At 47.0% G+C, this 18,650-nt stretch overlaps 1 protein-coding gene and 1 long non-coding RNA gene across 3 annotated transcripts in view; one reads left to right on the top strand and one right to left on the bottom strand.

Moving 5' to 3' along the window:
• Positions 1-1,499: 1,499 nt before the first annotated feature.
• LOC132711957 (uncharacterized) lies at positions 1,500-10,644 on the bottom strand. Its single transcript, XR_009622662.2, has 3 exons — positions 10,489-10,644; positions 4,846-4,971; positions 1,500-3,297 (listed from the first exon to the last, which is right to left on the bottom strand). It is a non-coding gene; the product is annotated as an uncharacterized LOC132711957 (long non-coding RNA).
• The window catches only part of ZDHHC15 (zDHHC palmitoyltransferase 15), a 34,384-nt gene continuing 25,531 nt past the window's right edge, over positions 9,798-18,650 (top strand). Inside the window, exon 1 of one of the 2 annotated variants that reach the window (XM_034435121.3) lies at positions 9,798-9,997. In XM_034435121.3, the coding sequence (XP_034291012.2) occupies positions 9,880-9,997 (118 nt within the window). In that variant the 5' untranslated portion in view covers positions 9,798-9,879. The remainder of the gene's footprint in view (positions 9,998-18,650) is intronic. The other variant, XM_034435122.3, reaches the window with a different exon arrangement.

Here is an 18,650-nt window from a genome sequence, read left to right on the forward strand (position 1 = left end):
TGCTCATTTATATTCATGCATGCATATTGTGTATGAACTGGACATCGTGCAGAATTGTTTGACCTGAACCAAGATTATGTGAAAACAAATTTGATATTTCAAAGGAATGCCAGTGTGCATGCACTCAAAATGTAGTGTGTACCTTTTATCAATCTTTGACACAGCTCAATGGAAGACCATGTAGTACAGGGGTGAAATCCAGCAGGTTCTAGAGAACCGGTAGTGGAAATTTTGAGTAGATCAAAGAACCAGCAAATACCACTTCTGGCTGGCCCCCAAGTGGGGTGGGAATGGAGATTTTGCAACATCCTTCCCCTGGAGTGGGGTGGGAATGGAGATTTTGTAGTATCCTTCCCCTGTCACGCCCACCAAGCCACACCCACAGAACCAGTAGTAAAAAAATTTGGATTTCACCACTGATCTAGTAGGCGTTGGATATTGCCAATATCCAAAGATCTGAATAGAAATGGACCCAGAACACCAAATGCTTTGGGTGTTTTCTTTGTGATAGTCCTGAAATGTAAGCCAATGATCAATGATTATCAGGACTGAGGACTCAACTGCCTAGGCCTCTCCCAAATACTGTACATAGTGAACCTGAAACCTGAAATTAAGACTTTTCAATTCATTTATCCCTTCTCTGATATATTTACTTTATAGCACTTCAGGAATGCCACCTAGATTTGCTTTGGATAGTGAGATGGGCAGCAGCTAGATATAGATAGATAGATAGATAGATAGATAGATAGATAGATAGATAGATAGATAGATAAAGATTTAAGAACATTGACAGCTACTGGTATATGTTTATAGACTCCTTCCTGCACAGCTGGTAAAGAGTGATGATTACTAACCATTCAGAAATGATGAAGGAATGAAAAAGTGATCTACTGCCCAAATGAGCTTTTTCCTGCTTATGTGAATGTGGAGATTGGGCACAAGAGAAGGTGAGTGGTCAGGACTAGGACAGGATGTTTTCTTTCCTCCCGGGCTTACTACCTCTTGAGAGCCATCACTGATGCGTTCCTTGCCTTCTGCAGTGACATCACTTTTCATCATCAGGTTCTACTCTGAAAATTCTCTTTGCATCTCAGAACGTCCCAGGTTACCATGGAGACAGACACAAGACCTTTGAAATGATTCAAGGTTTACTGACCACTCTTTACCAGATGCTCAGTTAGCAGGCTAGAATCAGTTTCTTCCATCCTTTGAAATATACTTTATCTATTATGGGAGGTAGGAATTGGGCCATCTCACTCTTTAAGGGAATCCCTGGTTTCTCCAGAAAACTCATTCAGTGGCAAATAGTTGCATTACACAGGCAAAGTCTTAGGGAAAGGCAAAGTCTTGGGGAAGGGACCATAAAAGAGAAGGAGATGGAAACTATGATGGTGTTGCTTAAACTTTCGGCTTCATTGTTAGCATTTTATAAGGTGATATTGACACTTCTAACATGGCAGTCCGGAAAGGAAATCAAAAGAAAACCAATGAGGGGAGCCTTTGTGAAATATTTGACTTATTTTTATTGGATGTGCTCATATCTTTGATACTTTGTTCAGTGGAGTTTTATATCTGCTGCCAATAGATATTTCTCAAAGTATTTTTTGATAGACTTAAATTTTTAATTTTGTTTCTTCATCACATCTCAAGTTTAGCAGGGGGACTGATGGGACAGAGAGGGGAAAGAAATAGGCATTGCAAGCAGTGATGGTATTCAAATTTTTTTTCCTACCGGTTCTGTGGGTGTGGCTTGCTGGGGGGGGTCACTGACTGAGTGGGCATGGCTAATGTGACATCGCTCATGTCCATGCCTATTCAGTTACATGACCCCGCAAGCCACGCCCACAGAACCCATTAGGAAAAAAAATTGAATTTCTACCTATCTACCTATTTTCTGCCCAGGCCTGGCCTAATCTGTCAAATGCCTCCTCCTGCATGCCGCCCACTCTCCCTTCCTCAGTCCTTTCTGCTCCTTCAGAGGCCCTGGCCGTAGCCCCGCTTCCTCCCCCACAACCGCCTCTTTCTTCAGCCTTACCTTCCTCCCGCAGCAGCTGGTCCGGACTTTACTTTATTTTACTTTTATTTAATTTGTATACCGCCCTACCCCCGAAGGACTCAGGGCGGTGAACAGCCAACAATAAAATACATACATACAAAATTTAAAAAGCAGAAATAAAATCGAATTAAATAGTTTGGCCCAGACAGATTTCACCCCTGCCACTGTTCTGTATATAGTAGAACCATACTCTCTGGAACTTGCTAAAAATGCTTGAAGCCACCAGGTTCGCTCACTCCTTACTCTTTACCATGCTAGTTTTTAATGATTTATTGTTCTTTGAAATCCTGGATGCCCTTAATAGATGTTTCAAGCCATTTCTGAGTATCTAGATGGGGTGCTTCAGGTCCTTCCGCTGTCGACAGTCATGTCAGGAGCACAAAAGCATTTCCACATTGAAAGAATTAGACAGTGACATCAATGTTGCCCAGGGGACAATCAATTGGGGATTACTTCATGTCCCCATTAAGCTGCCCACCAAAGTGGTAACCATCTATCTACTCACGGTTGCCCGCTTTCGAACTGTTGGGTTGGCAGGAACAGGAGCAAGTGATGGGACCTTACCCTGTCCTGTAGTAGCAACTGGGTCTCGAACGTGAGCCTGAAAATCATCATACCAGTGTCCTAACCACATGAGCCATTTCACTCCTTTTCTTCAAGGTTATTTAAGGTGGTTCAAGCCATATTTTGGCATCTTTTTTCAGGTTCTACCTTCTCCAGGTTTCCCAAGGATTCTTGAAGCCATTTTTTCAGAACTGGTCTGGGTTCTTCAGATGATAAGAGGCTTTCTAGAGATCTTTGAAGCCATTTCCATCGGTCTTTCATAACAATGATACTTGGTTCTCAAACCAGCCATTACTTAGGGTATCTCAAACCTCTACTTTAGGCTTTGGTAGATCATTTAATACATGCTTTAAGCCATTCCTGAATTCCTAGATGGGACGGTTTTGGTCCTTCCCCTTTGAGGTTCATTATAATATATCTCAAGCCATTTTTTGTAATCTTGTTTAGAAGCTTCAAGACCTTTCTGGTCTGGGTTTTTCACTGAATCTGGAAGCCCTTTTTCCAGAACTGGTGAAGATTCAGTAGAAGATGAGAGGCTTTCTAAGGATGCTTGAAGCCACTGTAATGCAGCAGGTGATGGAGCTGGTGGAAAATCCAATTGTTCAGCTAAGTGCATCTGCTGGAGCATCTGTTACATCCAATTTTGGTCACCACAATATAAAAAAGATATTGAGATTCTGGAAAGATTGCAGAAAAAAGATGATTAGGAGGCTGGACGCTAAAACGTATGAAGAACAGTTGCAGGAATGAGGCATGTCTAGTCCAGTGAAAAGGAAGACCAGGGGGAACAGGATAGCAGTGTTCCAATATTTGAGGGGCTGCCACAGAGAGGAGGGGGTCAAGCCAGGGGTGAAATCTAGCAGGTTCTGACAGGTTCTGGAGAACCGGTAGCGGAAATTTTGAGTACCACCTCTGGCGGTGAGAATGGAGATTTTGCAATATCCTTCCCCTGCCACGCCCACCAAGCCACACCCACCAAGCTACACCACACCCACCAAGCCACACCCGCAGAACCAATAGTAAAAAAAATTGGATTTCATCACTGGGTCAAGCTATTTTCCAAAGCACCCCAAGGATGAAAACTAATCAAGGACAGAAGCAACCTAGAACTAAGGAGAAATTTCCTAACACTGAGAACAATTAACCAGTGAACGGCTTCCCTCCAGAAGTTGTGGGGGCTCCATCACGGGAGGTTTTTCAGAAGAGAGTGGACAGACATTTGTCCGAAATGGTATAGGGTCTCCTGCTTGTGCAGGGGGTTGGACTAGAAGACCTTCAAGGTCCCTTCCAATTCTGTTATTCTGTTATTTCTTTTCATTAATATCCAAAGAGTTATAAAATTAGGATTAAGTCAAATGACAATAGCCTAACATATTCATTAAACTGCAACAACTTTGTGTAAAAACCACAAACTTGTCCCCTTCGAGGCATGTGTGGACTTCAACTCCCAACATTCATCATTCTCTCTTGCTGGGGAATTCTGGGAGTTGAAGTCCACTCATGCCTTAAAACAGGGCTGCCAAACTCCTGGCGCTGGACCGGATGCGTTATGCTCTGGCCACGCCCACGCCCAGTTTAGCAAAGTGGGAAAAACTCCTGATACGTCAGATGACGACGCCATGACAACATAAGTGTCAGCACTTCAAGCTGCATTTACTCTAGTGCTGACATAAGAAGGAGAAGAGGAGGCGTCTGGAAAGGGACATTTGACTTTTCACCTACTTATTTTCCCTGGAGATAATATCCCCTAGGAGATGGGATGGGAGGGGGGAAATTCCTTTGAGCTGGAGCAGTAGATTAGGGGTAGAGTGACTTTGAAGATGGCCAATGAGTGCAGAGGAGTGGGGAAAGGAAAGGGAGGGTTTTGGGTCAGGAAGTCAGTGTTGGCTGCGATGGAGTTGGAGTTAGAATGTCGTGCTTAATAAATAGGAGTTTTTCATCAAAGACTTTGTTTGAAATGCAATTTATTTGAGACGACCTCGAAACCTGACAATGAGTTTGACACCCCTGCCTTAAAGTATCTCTCTTCAAACAATCCTGACTCCCCATTTGATTCCGAGTCCAATTCAAGGCAAATTAATCCATCAAAACCCTCCAAAGGAGTCAGCGTCAGATATCTATCAATCTGCTCATCTCTGGCACTGCTAAGGTCTTTCTGATAACAGGAAAAGGTGGTGACCATTTGAAATATGATGGGACTCCCACCCCCACCCCCAAGTACTTACAAGTCCCATATTGGGGATGAAAACCAGGTGGGTGACCTTGAATCAGTCCTCCTCTCAGCCTTTGCCTACCTCACAAGGTGGTTGTTGTGGGGATGAAGAAGTCTAAGGTATGTTCACCGCCTTGAGCTATTTAGAAAAATAATAAAGGTGGGTTAAAAATCTAATTAATAAAAATTAAAATAAATAAATATTTCAGTCACCAGGCTGAGTGTGTTGGGAAATAACTATAGCTGGCCAACTGAGTCCCTTTTCAGATTAATTTCTCCAAATCATTGAGCCAGGTCAATTTCTACATTTGTGGTCACAATGCCAACTGGGATATCCTAAGGCAATTTTTTGGTTCCTAATCTTGCAGATTTTTCCTAGCAGAGATCATTGCCGCCTGCCAGCTGGCACCAACCCCTTTTCGGAGAAATGATGGATGGGGATTTTGGTCAAAGTTATGCAGGTTGTTGATGCGGCAGGTATGAGCACTTTTGTGGTCTGGGATTGAACCTCACTTTTCTCATCTCTCCCCCCCACCCCCGAATTCTGCCTAACGGAAACTTTCTCTTTCTCTTGAAATGCCCAAATGAGGGAGATCCTCTTGATACCCACAGTGCCAGCACTGTCAGCTGCCCAATCCAGTCGCTTTCCAAGAATTTTGAGCAGAGGCTCCCAGCACTGAGTGACCGGCCAATGCCTGAAAAATCTCTTAATTACAGAGGCTGCGCTACTGCAAGGGATCCAACTGTAGACCCCTAGGGCTCCAGGTAGTCCTCGACTTATGACCACGATAAGTACCAGACTTTCCTTTGCCAAGTGAGGAGGTTGTTTGGTGAGTCACACCCATTTTTTTCAGCTTTTGTGCCACCGTTGCTAAAGAAATCATTTCAGTTGTGAACTGGGGCTTCTCTGCAGCGGTGCCTTTAGTAACCCGTCCAGATAGACACTCCCCCCCCGCCCCCAGGCCTAGGCGGATTCTGCTCAGCACCGGAGACCCGGCCAAGCAAGGACCCTCTTTGCAGCTCCGGCAAACAGGACCGTTCTTTCCCCCTATCACTCGATTCCTCTCCGCCTGGCGCTTGCCCAATTGCCCCCCCCCCTCTGCTTGCCCTTTCCTATCTCGCTTGGCTCCTCCAAGGCTTTCCTTCACCACCAGCAACCCGCACAACCACACGCAAAAGCAACGCACCAGACCCAACCTCCCCCCGCCCTCACCAGACAAGCCCCGCGCACCCACAACCCTTGCCGCTCCCCAATGACGGCATCCTGCCCCACTCCCCCACTCAGCATTATCTCACCTTTTAGCACTTGGGGTCTAGAAAGACCTGCTTTGTGGTAATAATCTCTCATCCATCCACAAACAGATTGCAAGAAGCTGGTAGATTGGGCTGGGATGAGACTGGACTCGATGTGGGGGGGGGAGTATTGTTTGGAGACAACATATAGCATGGTGCACTGTCTGCTGTTACTGCATTTTGTTGGTATTTATATTTAATTGTATGGCACTGACCCACCCAGAATACCAGATGTGTGTCAGTCTCTTCAATAAATAAGATAAAGAGAAGGTGTTACTTTATGTGTGATCTCCTGTTCAGACACAATCACATCACAACTAAGGAGGAATTTGTATTCATTCTAGGCTAGTTGGCTGGGAAGGGGGGGGAGGGAAAGGAAAAGGGAGAAATATATCTTCAGCTTTCCTTCTCTTTTGATTGTTTTCTCACTCCAATACATTAACATGAGCCGAGGTGGCGCAGTGATTAGAGTGCAGTACTGCAGCTACTTCAGCTGACTGCTAGTTCAGCAGATCGAATCTCACCGGCTCAAGGTCGACTCAGCCTTCCATCCTTCCGAGGTGGGTAAAATGAGGATCCAGATTGTTGGGGGCAAGCTAATGCTAATGCAATATGGTAATATGCAATATGCTAACTTTGTAAACCGCTTAAGAGAGGGCTGTAAAGCACTATGAAGCGGTATAGAAGTCTAACTAATAATAATAATAATAACAATACATCACCCACCCTCAATGCCCTGTTGGGACAAAAGGAGACTGGGAAAGGAGACCGCAGGAAGCTGTAGATTGGGGTAGGATGGGTGTGGGAGGAGAATTGTTTAGGTGGCATATTTTTCGATGCCAGGGTGAATGCTGGCACCAACAGGAAGCAGTCTCTTTCTTTTCTCCATTTCTGGGCTGGCCAAGATCCCTCTCCTGCTTCTTTGCAAAGGGTGAATGGGAGCTTCTGGGGGTTCTTCATCAGCCCTCTTTAAGCTGACTCCTGCACCGTCTGCCTGTGGTTGATCACTTCTGCCTCAGACAATAACGAGGTTAGGCTTGGGCTGTAAGAATGCAGCTCTTGCCTAATGCACAGACGGTTTGTGCCTGGATATGTGCAAATCCAGCTAATTTTGGTTGGTTCAGGATTCTTCCCTGGGATTGGGGCCTGCTGCCCAACCACAAGCCTCTTCCAGGAGTGAAAGCCAGGAACCGCAGTCACCCTAACCCTTTACCAAGGGAGAGCTTAATGAGTGGGCAGTGACTCCAACCTGGGCCCTCCTGCGATTTGTGGTTTTGGCTGCATGTTTTGGCTGCCCATTTGTTTCCCTTGTCTTGGGCGGCAGCTTTAAGATTGGGCTTCTTTCATATTCACCCCGGGCATGAAACCACTGGGGGGGGGCAGCTGGGTGGCCAGTGAGGATGGGTGGGGGCTCTCTAGGGAATTCCGTAGAGAAGTTAGTGGGAACGTTGTTTAAACCTGGTCTCTCTGTGGTCTTTATACCAGGGGTGAAATCTAATTTTTTTTGCTACAGGTTCTGTGGGCGGGGCTTAATTAGTGAGCGGGGCTTGATGATAAGGTGACTGGGAGGGCGTGGCTTGTTGGTCAGGTGGGCGTGGCCAAGTCAATGTCACTTCTTTGCCCTTTTAAAATCTACAAAACACAACACAACTGGCTCACCCACAATATAAAAGCAGCTGTGCTAGACCCAAAATGGCCCCTGCAACATGCAGGAACCTCACACAGCCACAAAAAGCCCAAAAAAACAACTTTCACACTTTACACACACAAAACTCCACATACAGCTTTGTGAGATTGTGTGTGTTTGTGTAGTTAGAGTGAAACACTACAGAAACACACTAAATCTCAGAAAGCTGCACAAATATTATTTTATTTTAATTTATTTTTATTTTTATATAAAAGCAGCTAAATTTAAAACTTCCTAAACTTTAAATGGCTAGGTCTAAAAAAAGAACAACTAAAAAAAACCCCAATTAACTATTTTTTTAAAGCTCCCGAAGGGGAAAAAAACTTACCCAATAGAACAGAGGTCTCCAACCTTGGCAACTTTAAGACTTGTAGACTTCAACTCCCAGAATTCCTCAGCCAGCTTTGGTTTGCTGGCTGAGGAATTCTGGGAGTTGAAGTCCACAACTTCCTGCCTGCTTGATTGCAGGCAGAGAGATTCAGTTGCTTGCTGATGCAATGGATTGCAGGGATTACAGCAAGGCGTTGCGACCAGCAGCTAAGGTAAGCAAGCTGAGGGGGGGAGGGGGAGGGATTTTTGCTACCGATTAGCAGATCGTCAGAGTCATTTAAAAGGAAAAAAGTTTTTTTCTTTTACATGGCTCTGGCGATCCAAGCAGAGTTGCCTGATTAGCAGGCAACTCAGCTGGGATCGTCAGAGCTTGGCTGGTCAGAGCCATTTAAAAGGAAAAAAAAGGCTCTGATGATCGCGCGGCTCAGCTGGGCAAGGGGGGCGGGGGCAGGGATTTTTGCTACCGGTTCTCCGAACTGCCCGCCGCCATCGCTACCTACTCGCCCGAGCCAGTCCGAACCGGGAGCATTTCACCCCTGCTTTATACCCTATTTGCCAGGAAAGCAGGGTTTAGCTCAGGAAAAGAGGGCTCGCTCCCAGGAGGGATCCTAGCCAGGCACTAAAACTACCCAGAAGCTGGAATTGTTTCCTTCGGCTTCGGGCATCACAACTCTGGCCTCTTGGGGAGGACCTGGGTGGCATCGTTGCTCAGGCCACAAGGCTGCTGCTTTTGCTTTGGGGCAGGAGGGTGTGCAAACCCAACCCATCATCCAGAGTGGAGCACAGTGTAGCTCAAGGTGCTGCAGGTATAACAGAATAACAAGAGATGCAAGAGACCTTGGAGGTCATCTAGTCCAACCCCCTGCTCGAGAAGGGGACCCTACACCATTCCAGACCAGTGGCTGTCCAGTCTCTTCTTGAAAACCTTCAATTGATGAATCCCCCACAACTTCCGAAGGCAACTTCTGCTCCATCGGTTGATTGTTCTCACTGTCAAGAAAATGTCTCCTTATTTCTAGGTTGAATCTCTCTTTGATCAGTTTCCATGCACTGTTAAGAGCCTTGGTGGTGCAGCAGACTAAAGTGCTGTTAAGTACCACCAGCTGCCTGCAATTACTGCGCGTTCAAATCCCACCAGGCTCAAGGTTGACTCAGCCTTCCATCCTTCCGAGGTAGGTAAAATGAGGACCCGGATTGTGGGGGCAATAAGCTGACTTTGTATAAAAAAGAACACCGCTTGGGGGGGGGGGGGCAAAAGCCCTACTAAGTAGGTATATACAAAAAGTATGAAGGCTATTGCTTAAAAAGCATTGTAAGCCGCCCTGAGTCTCCGGAGAAGGGCGGCATATAAATCGAACCAATAAATAAATAAATAAACTATTCCGGAAAGCAGCCCGCGATCCTCTCCCAGCTGCGCCCTCCCCGCCGGCGCCCGATGATTCCCGCACCTTCCTCGGGAGCAGGGCATGTGAAGGCAGTGCGCGCATGCGCGTCTCCCAGCCGTCTGCGCTGCTCCCTCCAGAGACGGCCTGCCACGCCGCTGCCGGCACTACATTTCCCGTCGCGCCGCGCGCCTGCCTGCCCGCCCGCCCGCCTCCAGGCGCCGCAGCCGAGCCCCGAACGAGCGAGGGAGGGAGGGAGGGGGAGGAGGGAACGGGCGCGCCGCCCAGCCCCGCTTAGCCGATCGCCGATCGCCGATGCCGCCGGGCCCGGCCCGCGAGGGGCGCCGCGGCGGGGATGGCGCTGTCCAGGGGGCTGCGGTGCTGCCAGCGGGTCTTCGGCTGGGTGCCCGTCCTCATCATCGCGCTGGTGGTGCTCTGGTCCTACTACGCCTACGTCGTCGAGCTCTGCCTGGGTAGGAGGGCGCAGCGGGCGCGGGGAGCCTCCAGACCCATCATCCCCAGCTTCCCTCCTTCCCTCCTCCGGCGCTGTTGGACTACCACTCCCATCCTCCCCGGCCTAGGCTTCCTCAGCCCCTTCCCCACCCCCACCCCCCACCCTCCAATGGTGCTGGGTTACAGCTCCCCCGGCTGCCTTCTGGGGACTGAGGATGATGGGCACGGTAGTCCCAGGCTTCTGGGGACTTTCCTCGCCTGGTTGCCGATGGGGGGGGGAATTTGGGGGGGGGCTAATTCCCAGGTGGGAGGGGCACAACAACCTCCCTCCAGCGCTTCCAAGGGGGGGTCGTGGGGGCGCTGCCCCCTTGCTATGCCTGGACAGCCCCCCCCCCCGAGGCCCCCCATCTCCTGCCCCGGCAGCCCCCCCGAGCCCCCCCCCACACCCAGGACCCCTTTTCCCCAGGCATCCTCCCCTACAAAGGTCTCCCTCCCGACTTCTCCTCCTTACCTGGCAACAAAGTAGCAACAAAGTAGCAGAGGTTGGGACTCGCTTGCCTTTAAGCCGCCTCCGCCCGCCTTGGTGGGCCAAATCAAGCATTTGGGTGGGGGGGGGGCTCTCGGGGGCTTTCTTTCTACACGAGAAGCCGGAGGAGGAGCAGCTGGCTGAGCGCAGGCGGTTGGTTCAGACAGGAAGGGGGGGGGGAACCAGGGGCCTTTTATGCATCCCAACTCGACTGTGTTGTTTCTGTGTCCTATATGTGGATTTATGCATATTTATTTATTCATATTTTTGTCATGTTTAGTGTATACCGGAGGGGGTGATGCTTTTGAGAGCTGCATGCAACGAAATTTCACTTTCATGTATGCCGGTTGGTGCACATTTAAAGTGGCAATAAAGTTATTCTTATGACTTGTGGACTTCAACTCCCAGAATTCCTGAGCCGGCTTTGGTTGAAGTTGAGCTGAAGTCCACAAGTCATTTGAGTTGAAGTTGAGTTGAAGTCCACAAGTCATAAAAGGGCCATGGCTCCCCACCCCTGGCTTCAAGGCCAGACTAGCCTCTCCGGGATCACCTGTGGGAGCATTTGATTCGAGGATGCTGCTCACCCGACTTCGTAACTTCCCCCTCCTTGAACCAATGCAGGGGTTGTGCAATATTGAACCAATATGCACACAACACCGGATTTGCACAGTTAGCGTATCGGGCTGCACTAGTGCCTCAGATATGGGTTGTAAGAAGCGCTTCCAGTATCTTGTGAAAGCTGCACCTCAAAAACAGCTCAGCTTTTTTGTTTAGTTTGTTCCCAGGAGAGCTTGGGGAAAAAAAGGTTGCTGCTGCTTTAAGCATCTCATTTACCTTAAGGCAGTGCTGTGCAAGCTCAGCAATTTTAAGTTGTGTGGACTTCAACTCCCAGAATTCCCCAGTCTGGCTGGAACCAAGTTGGTGGTCTTTAGCGAAGAGACGCTGTGCTGGCATTTGGGCAAAAGCAGGTCTTCCCCACTGTTTTCTGAAGCCTGCTCAGTGCAGTTTGTTTAGGGTGCCATACAGTGGTGAATTCCAATTTTTTTTACTACTGGTTCTGTGGGCGTGGCTTGGTGGGTGTGGCTTGGTGGGCATGGCAGGTGAGGGATACTGTAAAATCTCCATTCCCACCCCACTCTGGGGCCAGCCAGAGGTGGTATTTGCCAGTTCTCCAAACTACTCAAAATTTCTGCTACCGGTTCTCTGAACTGCTCAAAATTTCCGCTACCAGTTCTCTAGAACCTGTCAGAACCTGCTGGATTTCACCCCTGGTGCCATAATAACCTGGTTATTTACGGGACTGCCTACTACCACCAATAGCCTCCCACCGGCCGGTACGCTCTCATAGAGAGGGGCTCCTCTGGGTGCCGTCGGCCAAACAATGTCGACTGGCGGCCCCCAGGGGGAGAGCCTTCTCTGTGGGGGCACCTACTATCTGGAACGAGCTCCCCCCGGAGATATGGAGGATCCCGGATCTACGCACTTTCCGCCGTGCTCTTAAGACCTTTTTATTCTACCAGGCGGGCCTGGCCTAATCTTTTCCCTCTTTTTAATTACGCAAATTTTAAATTGGTTTTTTAAATGATTGGGGTTTTAATATGTTTTGGGCCAAATTTGTTTAATTCGATTTTACTTTGTTTTTAAATTTTGTATTTATGTATTTTTACTGTTTGGCTGTTCACCGCCCTGAGTCCTTCGGGCGGTATATAAATTAAATAAATAATAATAAATAATAATAATAATATGAACACAGGCAATCCGGGAACTTTCTTACAACAATCTGCTAATGTAGTTCAGTGTGATTTTCAAGAGCATTATACGGAGCGGGTGGATTAAATTTGATTAGAACTTTGTTAAAGCTACTTGGTGAGTTTGGGGCAGGTCCCACTTGGTTCTTAACAACTGGATTCTGCAGCATCTAAAAAGGTTAAAGCATGGCAACTGGACCAAAGTTTATTAAATTGAGACGTTTCATTACTCATCCAAATAACTTCTACAGTCAGAATGAAAAATTTAAGTTAATCAGGGAGTCGTCGGAATGAACTCTTGCCATACCAGCTGCAGGGGTTTCTCCCCAAAATGTATTGCAAATGTAAATGAAGACTCAATCATCCAGGCCAAAAACATCTAAAAAGGTTAAATCATGGCAACTGGATCAAAGTTTATTAAAACTTCTGGAGTCTGCAGTCTCTGTTTAAGCCTTTTACTTCTTATCTTTGGGCCCTTCAAGAGCCCCCCTCCCTACATTTCATCATTCAGGAGAGAAAAGATAGATATCCCCAACCCCTAATCCATTAGAGGTGGGTTTCAGCAGGTTCTGACCAGTTCTGGAAAACCGGTAGTGGAAATTTTGAGTAGTTTGGAGAACCGGTAAATACCACCTCTGACTGGCCTCACCCCCATCTATTCTCTGCCTCCTGAGTCCCAGCTGATTGGGAGGAAATGGGAATTTTGCAGTATGCTTCCCCTGCTATGCTCACCAAGCCACGCCCACCAAGCCATATCATGCCCACCAAACCACGCCCACAGAACCAGTAGTAAAAAAATTTGAAACACACCACTGCCCTAATCCATTAGAAGTGAGTTCTGTAGTTGGGAAGTCTGCAACACAATTCCATCTTCTGTTGTGACTTGTTCCTTTGTGTGGCCTCCTAGATAGACCGGAGCAAAAATCAAAATACTACTAAAGCTCTTAGTTTCCAGAAAATAGCTCACCCATTTATATAAGGACCCTTGTTGGAGAATTGGGAGAGAAGGTAGACTGCAGGGGAGACCTCTTCCTAGCCACTAGCAGGTGAAGCCAGGACTTGAAATCAAGGGTGGGCTTACTAGAGGAACAAAAAGCTATCAGGGAGCTCTAAAGGTAGAAACATCCCTTTCTCTTCAAGATGCCCCTGAGGTTGATGGCACCAGAGAGGACCAATAGTATCAACCATCAGCCAGCCTTCATTTAAGGAAGGAACAGACTTGATGTCAGCACTTCAAGCTGCATTTACTCTAGTGCTGACATAAGAAGAAGCGGAGGCGTCTGGAAAGGGACGTTTGACTTTTCACCTACTTATTTTCCCTGGAGATAATATCCCCTAGGAGATGGGATGGGAGGGGGGAAATTCCTTTGAGCTGGAGCAGTAGATTAGGGGTAGAGTGACTTGGAAGTTGGCCAATGAGTGCAGAGAAGTGGGGAATGGAAAGGGAGGGTTTTGGGTCTGGAAGTCAGTGTTGGCTGCAATGGAGTCGGAGTTAGAATGTCGTGCTTAATAAATGGGAGTTTTTCATCAAAGACTTTGTTTGAAATGCAATTTATTTGAGACGACCTCAAAACCTGACACTTGACTGTAAAATGGTTTCAAAGCAAGTGTCTGAGACACTCCATTTACCCGGGGATTTAATGCAGCTGGTGGTTTTTTAAGAATCCCATAGATCAGGGGTGTCAAACTCAGTTTCATGGAGGGCCGTATCAGGGTTGTGTTTGACCTCGGGGGACCGGGGTGGGCGTGGCCAGCTCGACATCATTCCTGTTGGGGGCACCTGCAATGGCCTGAGTGCTCTGCCAGCGAAATGGACTCCCGAGCTCTGTTTTTGGCTGGCACGGCCTCCTGCAACCCTCTGCCAGTGGAAACGGAGCTCGGGAGTCCATTTTGCTGGCAGAAGCACCGCGGCCAATCCTTCGCTATTTCCAGGGCAGCTCTGCGGACTAGATCTAAGTACCCTGCGGGCCGGATCCGGACCCCAGGCCTTGAGTTTGACACCGCTGCCATAGATTCAGTTAATTAAAACTGAATTTGCATCTTAGAGAGAGAGAAAATCGTTGTTTTAATTTGCCTCCAGTTTTTCCGATTCTGTGTGCATGCACATACATGCCGTCCCAGAAAGGTTTGCCTTGCCGTGCCCATTTTCACTGGCAAACAGCAATGTGGGCAAGCCTGAGCTTTTCTTCATGGGGTGGGGACCTGTAGTCTGCAGAAGTAAAAGCATCTCAGCAGAAGTAACCCATATGATACTCCTGAGGGGTAAGACGAAGGTGCAGCGGTAAGGTTTATTTATTTATTTAAATTTTTATACCGCCCTTCTCCCGAAGGACTCAGGGTGGTGTACAGCCATACTAAAACAACATATACCCATAAAATTTAAAAACAGTTTAAAATATATTAAAAATTTGACCCTTATAGTAAAAAACTACAAACACCCAATTAAAATTCATTTTCTAAGCCAGCCCAGCCTGTTGAAACAATGGAGTCTTAAGGGCACGGCGAAAGGTATGTAGGTCGGGGATCATACGAATCTCCGGGGGCAATTCATTCCAGAGGGCAGGTGCCCCCACAGAGAAGGCTCTCCCCCTGGGAGCCGCCAGTCAACATTGTTTGGCCGACGGCACCCTGAGGAGTCCCTCTCTGTGGGAACGTACTGGCCGGTGGGAGGCTATCGGTAACAGAAGGCGATCTTGTAAGTACCCAGGTCCTAAGCCATGGAACGCTCTGAAGATAGTAACCAACACCTTGAATCGCACCCGGAAGACCAACGGGAGCCAGTGCAGCTTGCACAGGAGAGGTGTTACATGGGTGTGCCGTGTCGCTCCCATAATCACCCACACAGCCCCATTCTGGACCAGTTGGAGCCTCCGAGTGCTCTTCAAGGGGAGCCCCATGTAGAGAGCATTACAGTAGTCCAGACGGGAGGTGACGAGGGCATGAGTGACCGTGCGCAAGGAGTCCCGGTCCAGAAAGGGTCGCAACTGGTGCATCAGGCGAACCTGATAAAAAGCCCCCCTGGCCACAGCCATCATATGATCTTCTAAAGACAGCCGTGCATCCAGGAGGATACCCAAGTTGTGAGCCCTCTCTGAGGGGGCCAAGGTCTCACCCCCAATAGTCAGCGATGGAGCCAGCTGGCTATACCGGGATACCGGAAGCCACAGCCACTCGGTCCTGGAAGGGTTGAGTCTGAGCTTGTTTCTCCCCATCCAGATCCGCACAGCCTCCAGGCACCGGGACATCACGTCAAGGGCATCATTGGGGTGGTCCGGGGTTGCCTCCCAGAAGTGCTTCTTACCTGATACCCAAGCAAGGAATATTAACAGGACTCATAGTAGGGTGCCTGGTGTCCTTCTTTCTTCAGAGCTCAAAAACCTCTCTATTCCAGCCCTACAAAATAAGGCAGAAATTAATAAACGGTTACAGAAAGACAGATTGCTTGAACTTGCTGTCTGCTACAATCAGATCCTTTGTGTGTGTGAGGGGGGGGGGGAAGTGAGGCTGTATTTTGAAGGTTTGGCAGAAGGGATATACAACCTCAGGACCAATGGTAGGGTGAACCAGGGGTGAAATCCAGCAAGTTCTGACAGGTTCTGGAGAACCTGTAGCGGAAATCTTGAGTAGTTCAGAGAACCAGGAGTGTGGTGGGAATGGAGATTTTGCAGTACCCTTCCCCTGCCATACCCACCAAGCCACGCCCACAGAACTGGCAGTAAAAAAAATTTGGATTTCACCACTGGGGTGAACCATTTCAGGAGTTCAAGCCGTCACAGAACAGAGTATTTGGAGATGGTGCTGAACACCAATAGGACCTCTCGGCAGCTGACTCAGCCGTAGAAAAATTTACAGAATTCTCTTTAACAAGGTTATTGATAAGGTTACTGAAATTTCTGCAACGAGATTGCTTTTATTTTAGAATCATAGAATCCTAGGGCTGGAAGCAGGGTGGATAAAAATCAATGGTTTTTTTTTAAAAATCAAAAAAAAAATCAGATTTTTTTGATTTAAATCGGATTTTTTTTTATTTAAATCAGATTTTTTTGATTTTTATCGAATTTATTTTAATAAAAAACTTTTGGGGTAAAAATCTATTGTAAGATAGTTTTCTATTTAAGATACATAAATAATTTAGTTTATTCAGCATGAAATAGAGCTTAGTTATGTAGCACGAGGCTGTATATTCTGCAACACTGGGACTATCAGTGAGTCAACAGTGGGTCAAAGGAGTAGCAGAGATGACAGTTGCTCTTTAAAAATTATGATTTAAATCGAGTTGATTTAAATCAGGCCATTTTACTAGTGATTTAAATCATGATTTAAATTGTGATTTAAATCGACTCGATTTAAATCAAATCCACCCTGGCTGGAAGGGACTTTGGAGGTCTTTTAGTTGAACCCCCAGCACAAGGCAGGAGTCCTTATACCATCCTGGACCAAAGGATGTCTAATCTTTTCTGGAAAACCTCCAGCATTGGAGCATCCACAACTCCTGGATGATCTGTTCCATTGTTCGCACTGTCAAGAAATCCCTCCTTAGTTCCAGGTAGGATCTTTCTTTAAGAATTAGTTTCCACCCATTTCTTCTTTTCCTGTCTCAGTGTGGAAAATAGGTTGAGCCCTCTTCTCTGTGACAGCCCTTCAAGTATTGGAAGACCCCTATCACGTCACCCCTAAGCCTTCGCTTCATAGACGTACCTAGTCCCCTTAATCAGTCATCGTATGGTTTATCTTGCAGACCTCTTATTATTTTTTTTAATTTGATTTATATGCCGCCCTTCTCCGGAGACTCAGGGCGGCTTACAATGCGTTAAGCAATAGCCTTCATCCTTTTGTATATTTATACAAAGTCAGCTTATTGCCCCCACAAACTGGGTCCTCAATTTACCTACCTTAGAAAGGATGGAAGGCTGAGTCAACCTTGAGCCTGGTGAGATTCGAACTTACAGTAATTGCAGACAGCTGGTGTTAATCACAATGCTATCAGACTGTCTTTGTTGCTCTTCTCTGTACTCTTTCTAGGGCCTCAGTCTTTTCTGTATCGTGGTGACCAGAAGTCACCACGATACAGAAAAGTGTGGCCTCACTAGGGCAGTAAAAAGTGGTACTATCACTTCTCATGATCTAGTACCCAATAGATCTTTCAGTTCTTTAAGGCAGATAATTTTCAAGTTTTTAATAGTCTCTGAACCAAAGAGCAAGCTGCTTACTTCCCAAAACTGAGGCATTTGCAGGTGGCTGTTGTTTTCCCAACCATCTCCTGAATCTCAATTAGGCAGGTGGAGCTCAGTGCTTCCTTCCTCATCGCATTTGTTTTTCTTTTGGCTGCTTCTTTGCATCCAGTTCATTTTTTTTCTACGTGAACCATGCCTGCTACTCCATTATTTTCTTTATTTGGAAATAAAGAAGAGGTGGGCTGATAGGATTAATCACCAACTCCTGTCATTCAGCCATTCGTGGTGCTTTCCATCATTTTTCACAGCAGCCTTCCTGGGTGACTGGTTCAAATTTGAGTCATCTGCATAGCCGTGTATTGAGCAATGCACAGATGTATGGTCTGACTGGGTGTGTTTCATGATGCCCTGTGATTATTCAGGTAAAGCAGAGGTCTTCAAACTTGGCAGCTTTAAGACTTGTGGACTTCAACTCCCAGAATTCTCCAGCCAGCATAGCTGGCTGGAGAATTCTGGGCGTTGAAGTCCACAAGTCTTAAAGCTGCCAAGTTTGAAGACCTCTGAGGTAAAGTTTGAGAATCATCATTGACGTATTTCTGCCCTTTCCTTCAAAAAGAACCTCATTATACTGGCACTCAAGTTCTTAAAGATGTTGGCCACTATTCTGTTTTAATACTCTCCTTAGTCCTTGGGGATCCTTCTTCTCAACTCCTACTTATTGTGAGGATAGAATGTGACCAAATCCACCATGAAAGAACCTGCAGAAAACTTTTTTTTTTGTTGTAAATGTACAATGCTTTCTTCTTTTCCAGTTTAGAAGAAGGATAAAGCCATTTTGCTTGTTAACTGTGTATGTGCTCAGAATGAAGCCACCTTCTTTTGAGGAGAGTAGGACCTGAAAAGCAGCTTTGATTGAGCATGGCATGTGATTTTGGCAGTACAGCAGCTGTGACACAGCAGAAAAGATTTCTGGCTGCCATCCCCAGATGTGTATTCTGGCCTTCCCTTCTTTTATCTCGAAAGATAAGCACTCTTGGAATGAATGGATGCTTAGTCCAACTAGATGTGGACAGGGGTGAATCAAGGGTGAAATCCAGCAGGTTCTAACAGGTTCTGGAGAACCAGTAGCGGAAATGTTGAGTAGTTTGGAGAACCGGCAAATACCATCTCTGGCTGGCCCCAGAGTGGGTGGGAATGGAGATTTTGCAATATCCTTCTCCCAGGA

This window comes from Pantherophis guttatus, chromosome 12, assembly GCF_059756535.1.
Source record: "Pantherophis guttatus breed Tessera chromosome 12, ASM5975653v1, whole genome shotgun sequence".
NCBI lineage: Eukaryota > Metazoa > Chordata > Lepidosauria > Squamata > Colubridae > Pantherophis > Pantherophis guttatus.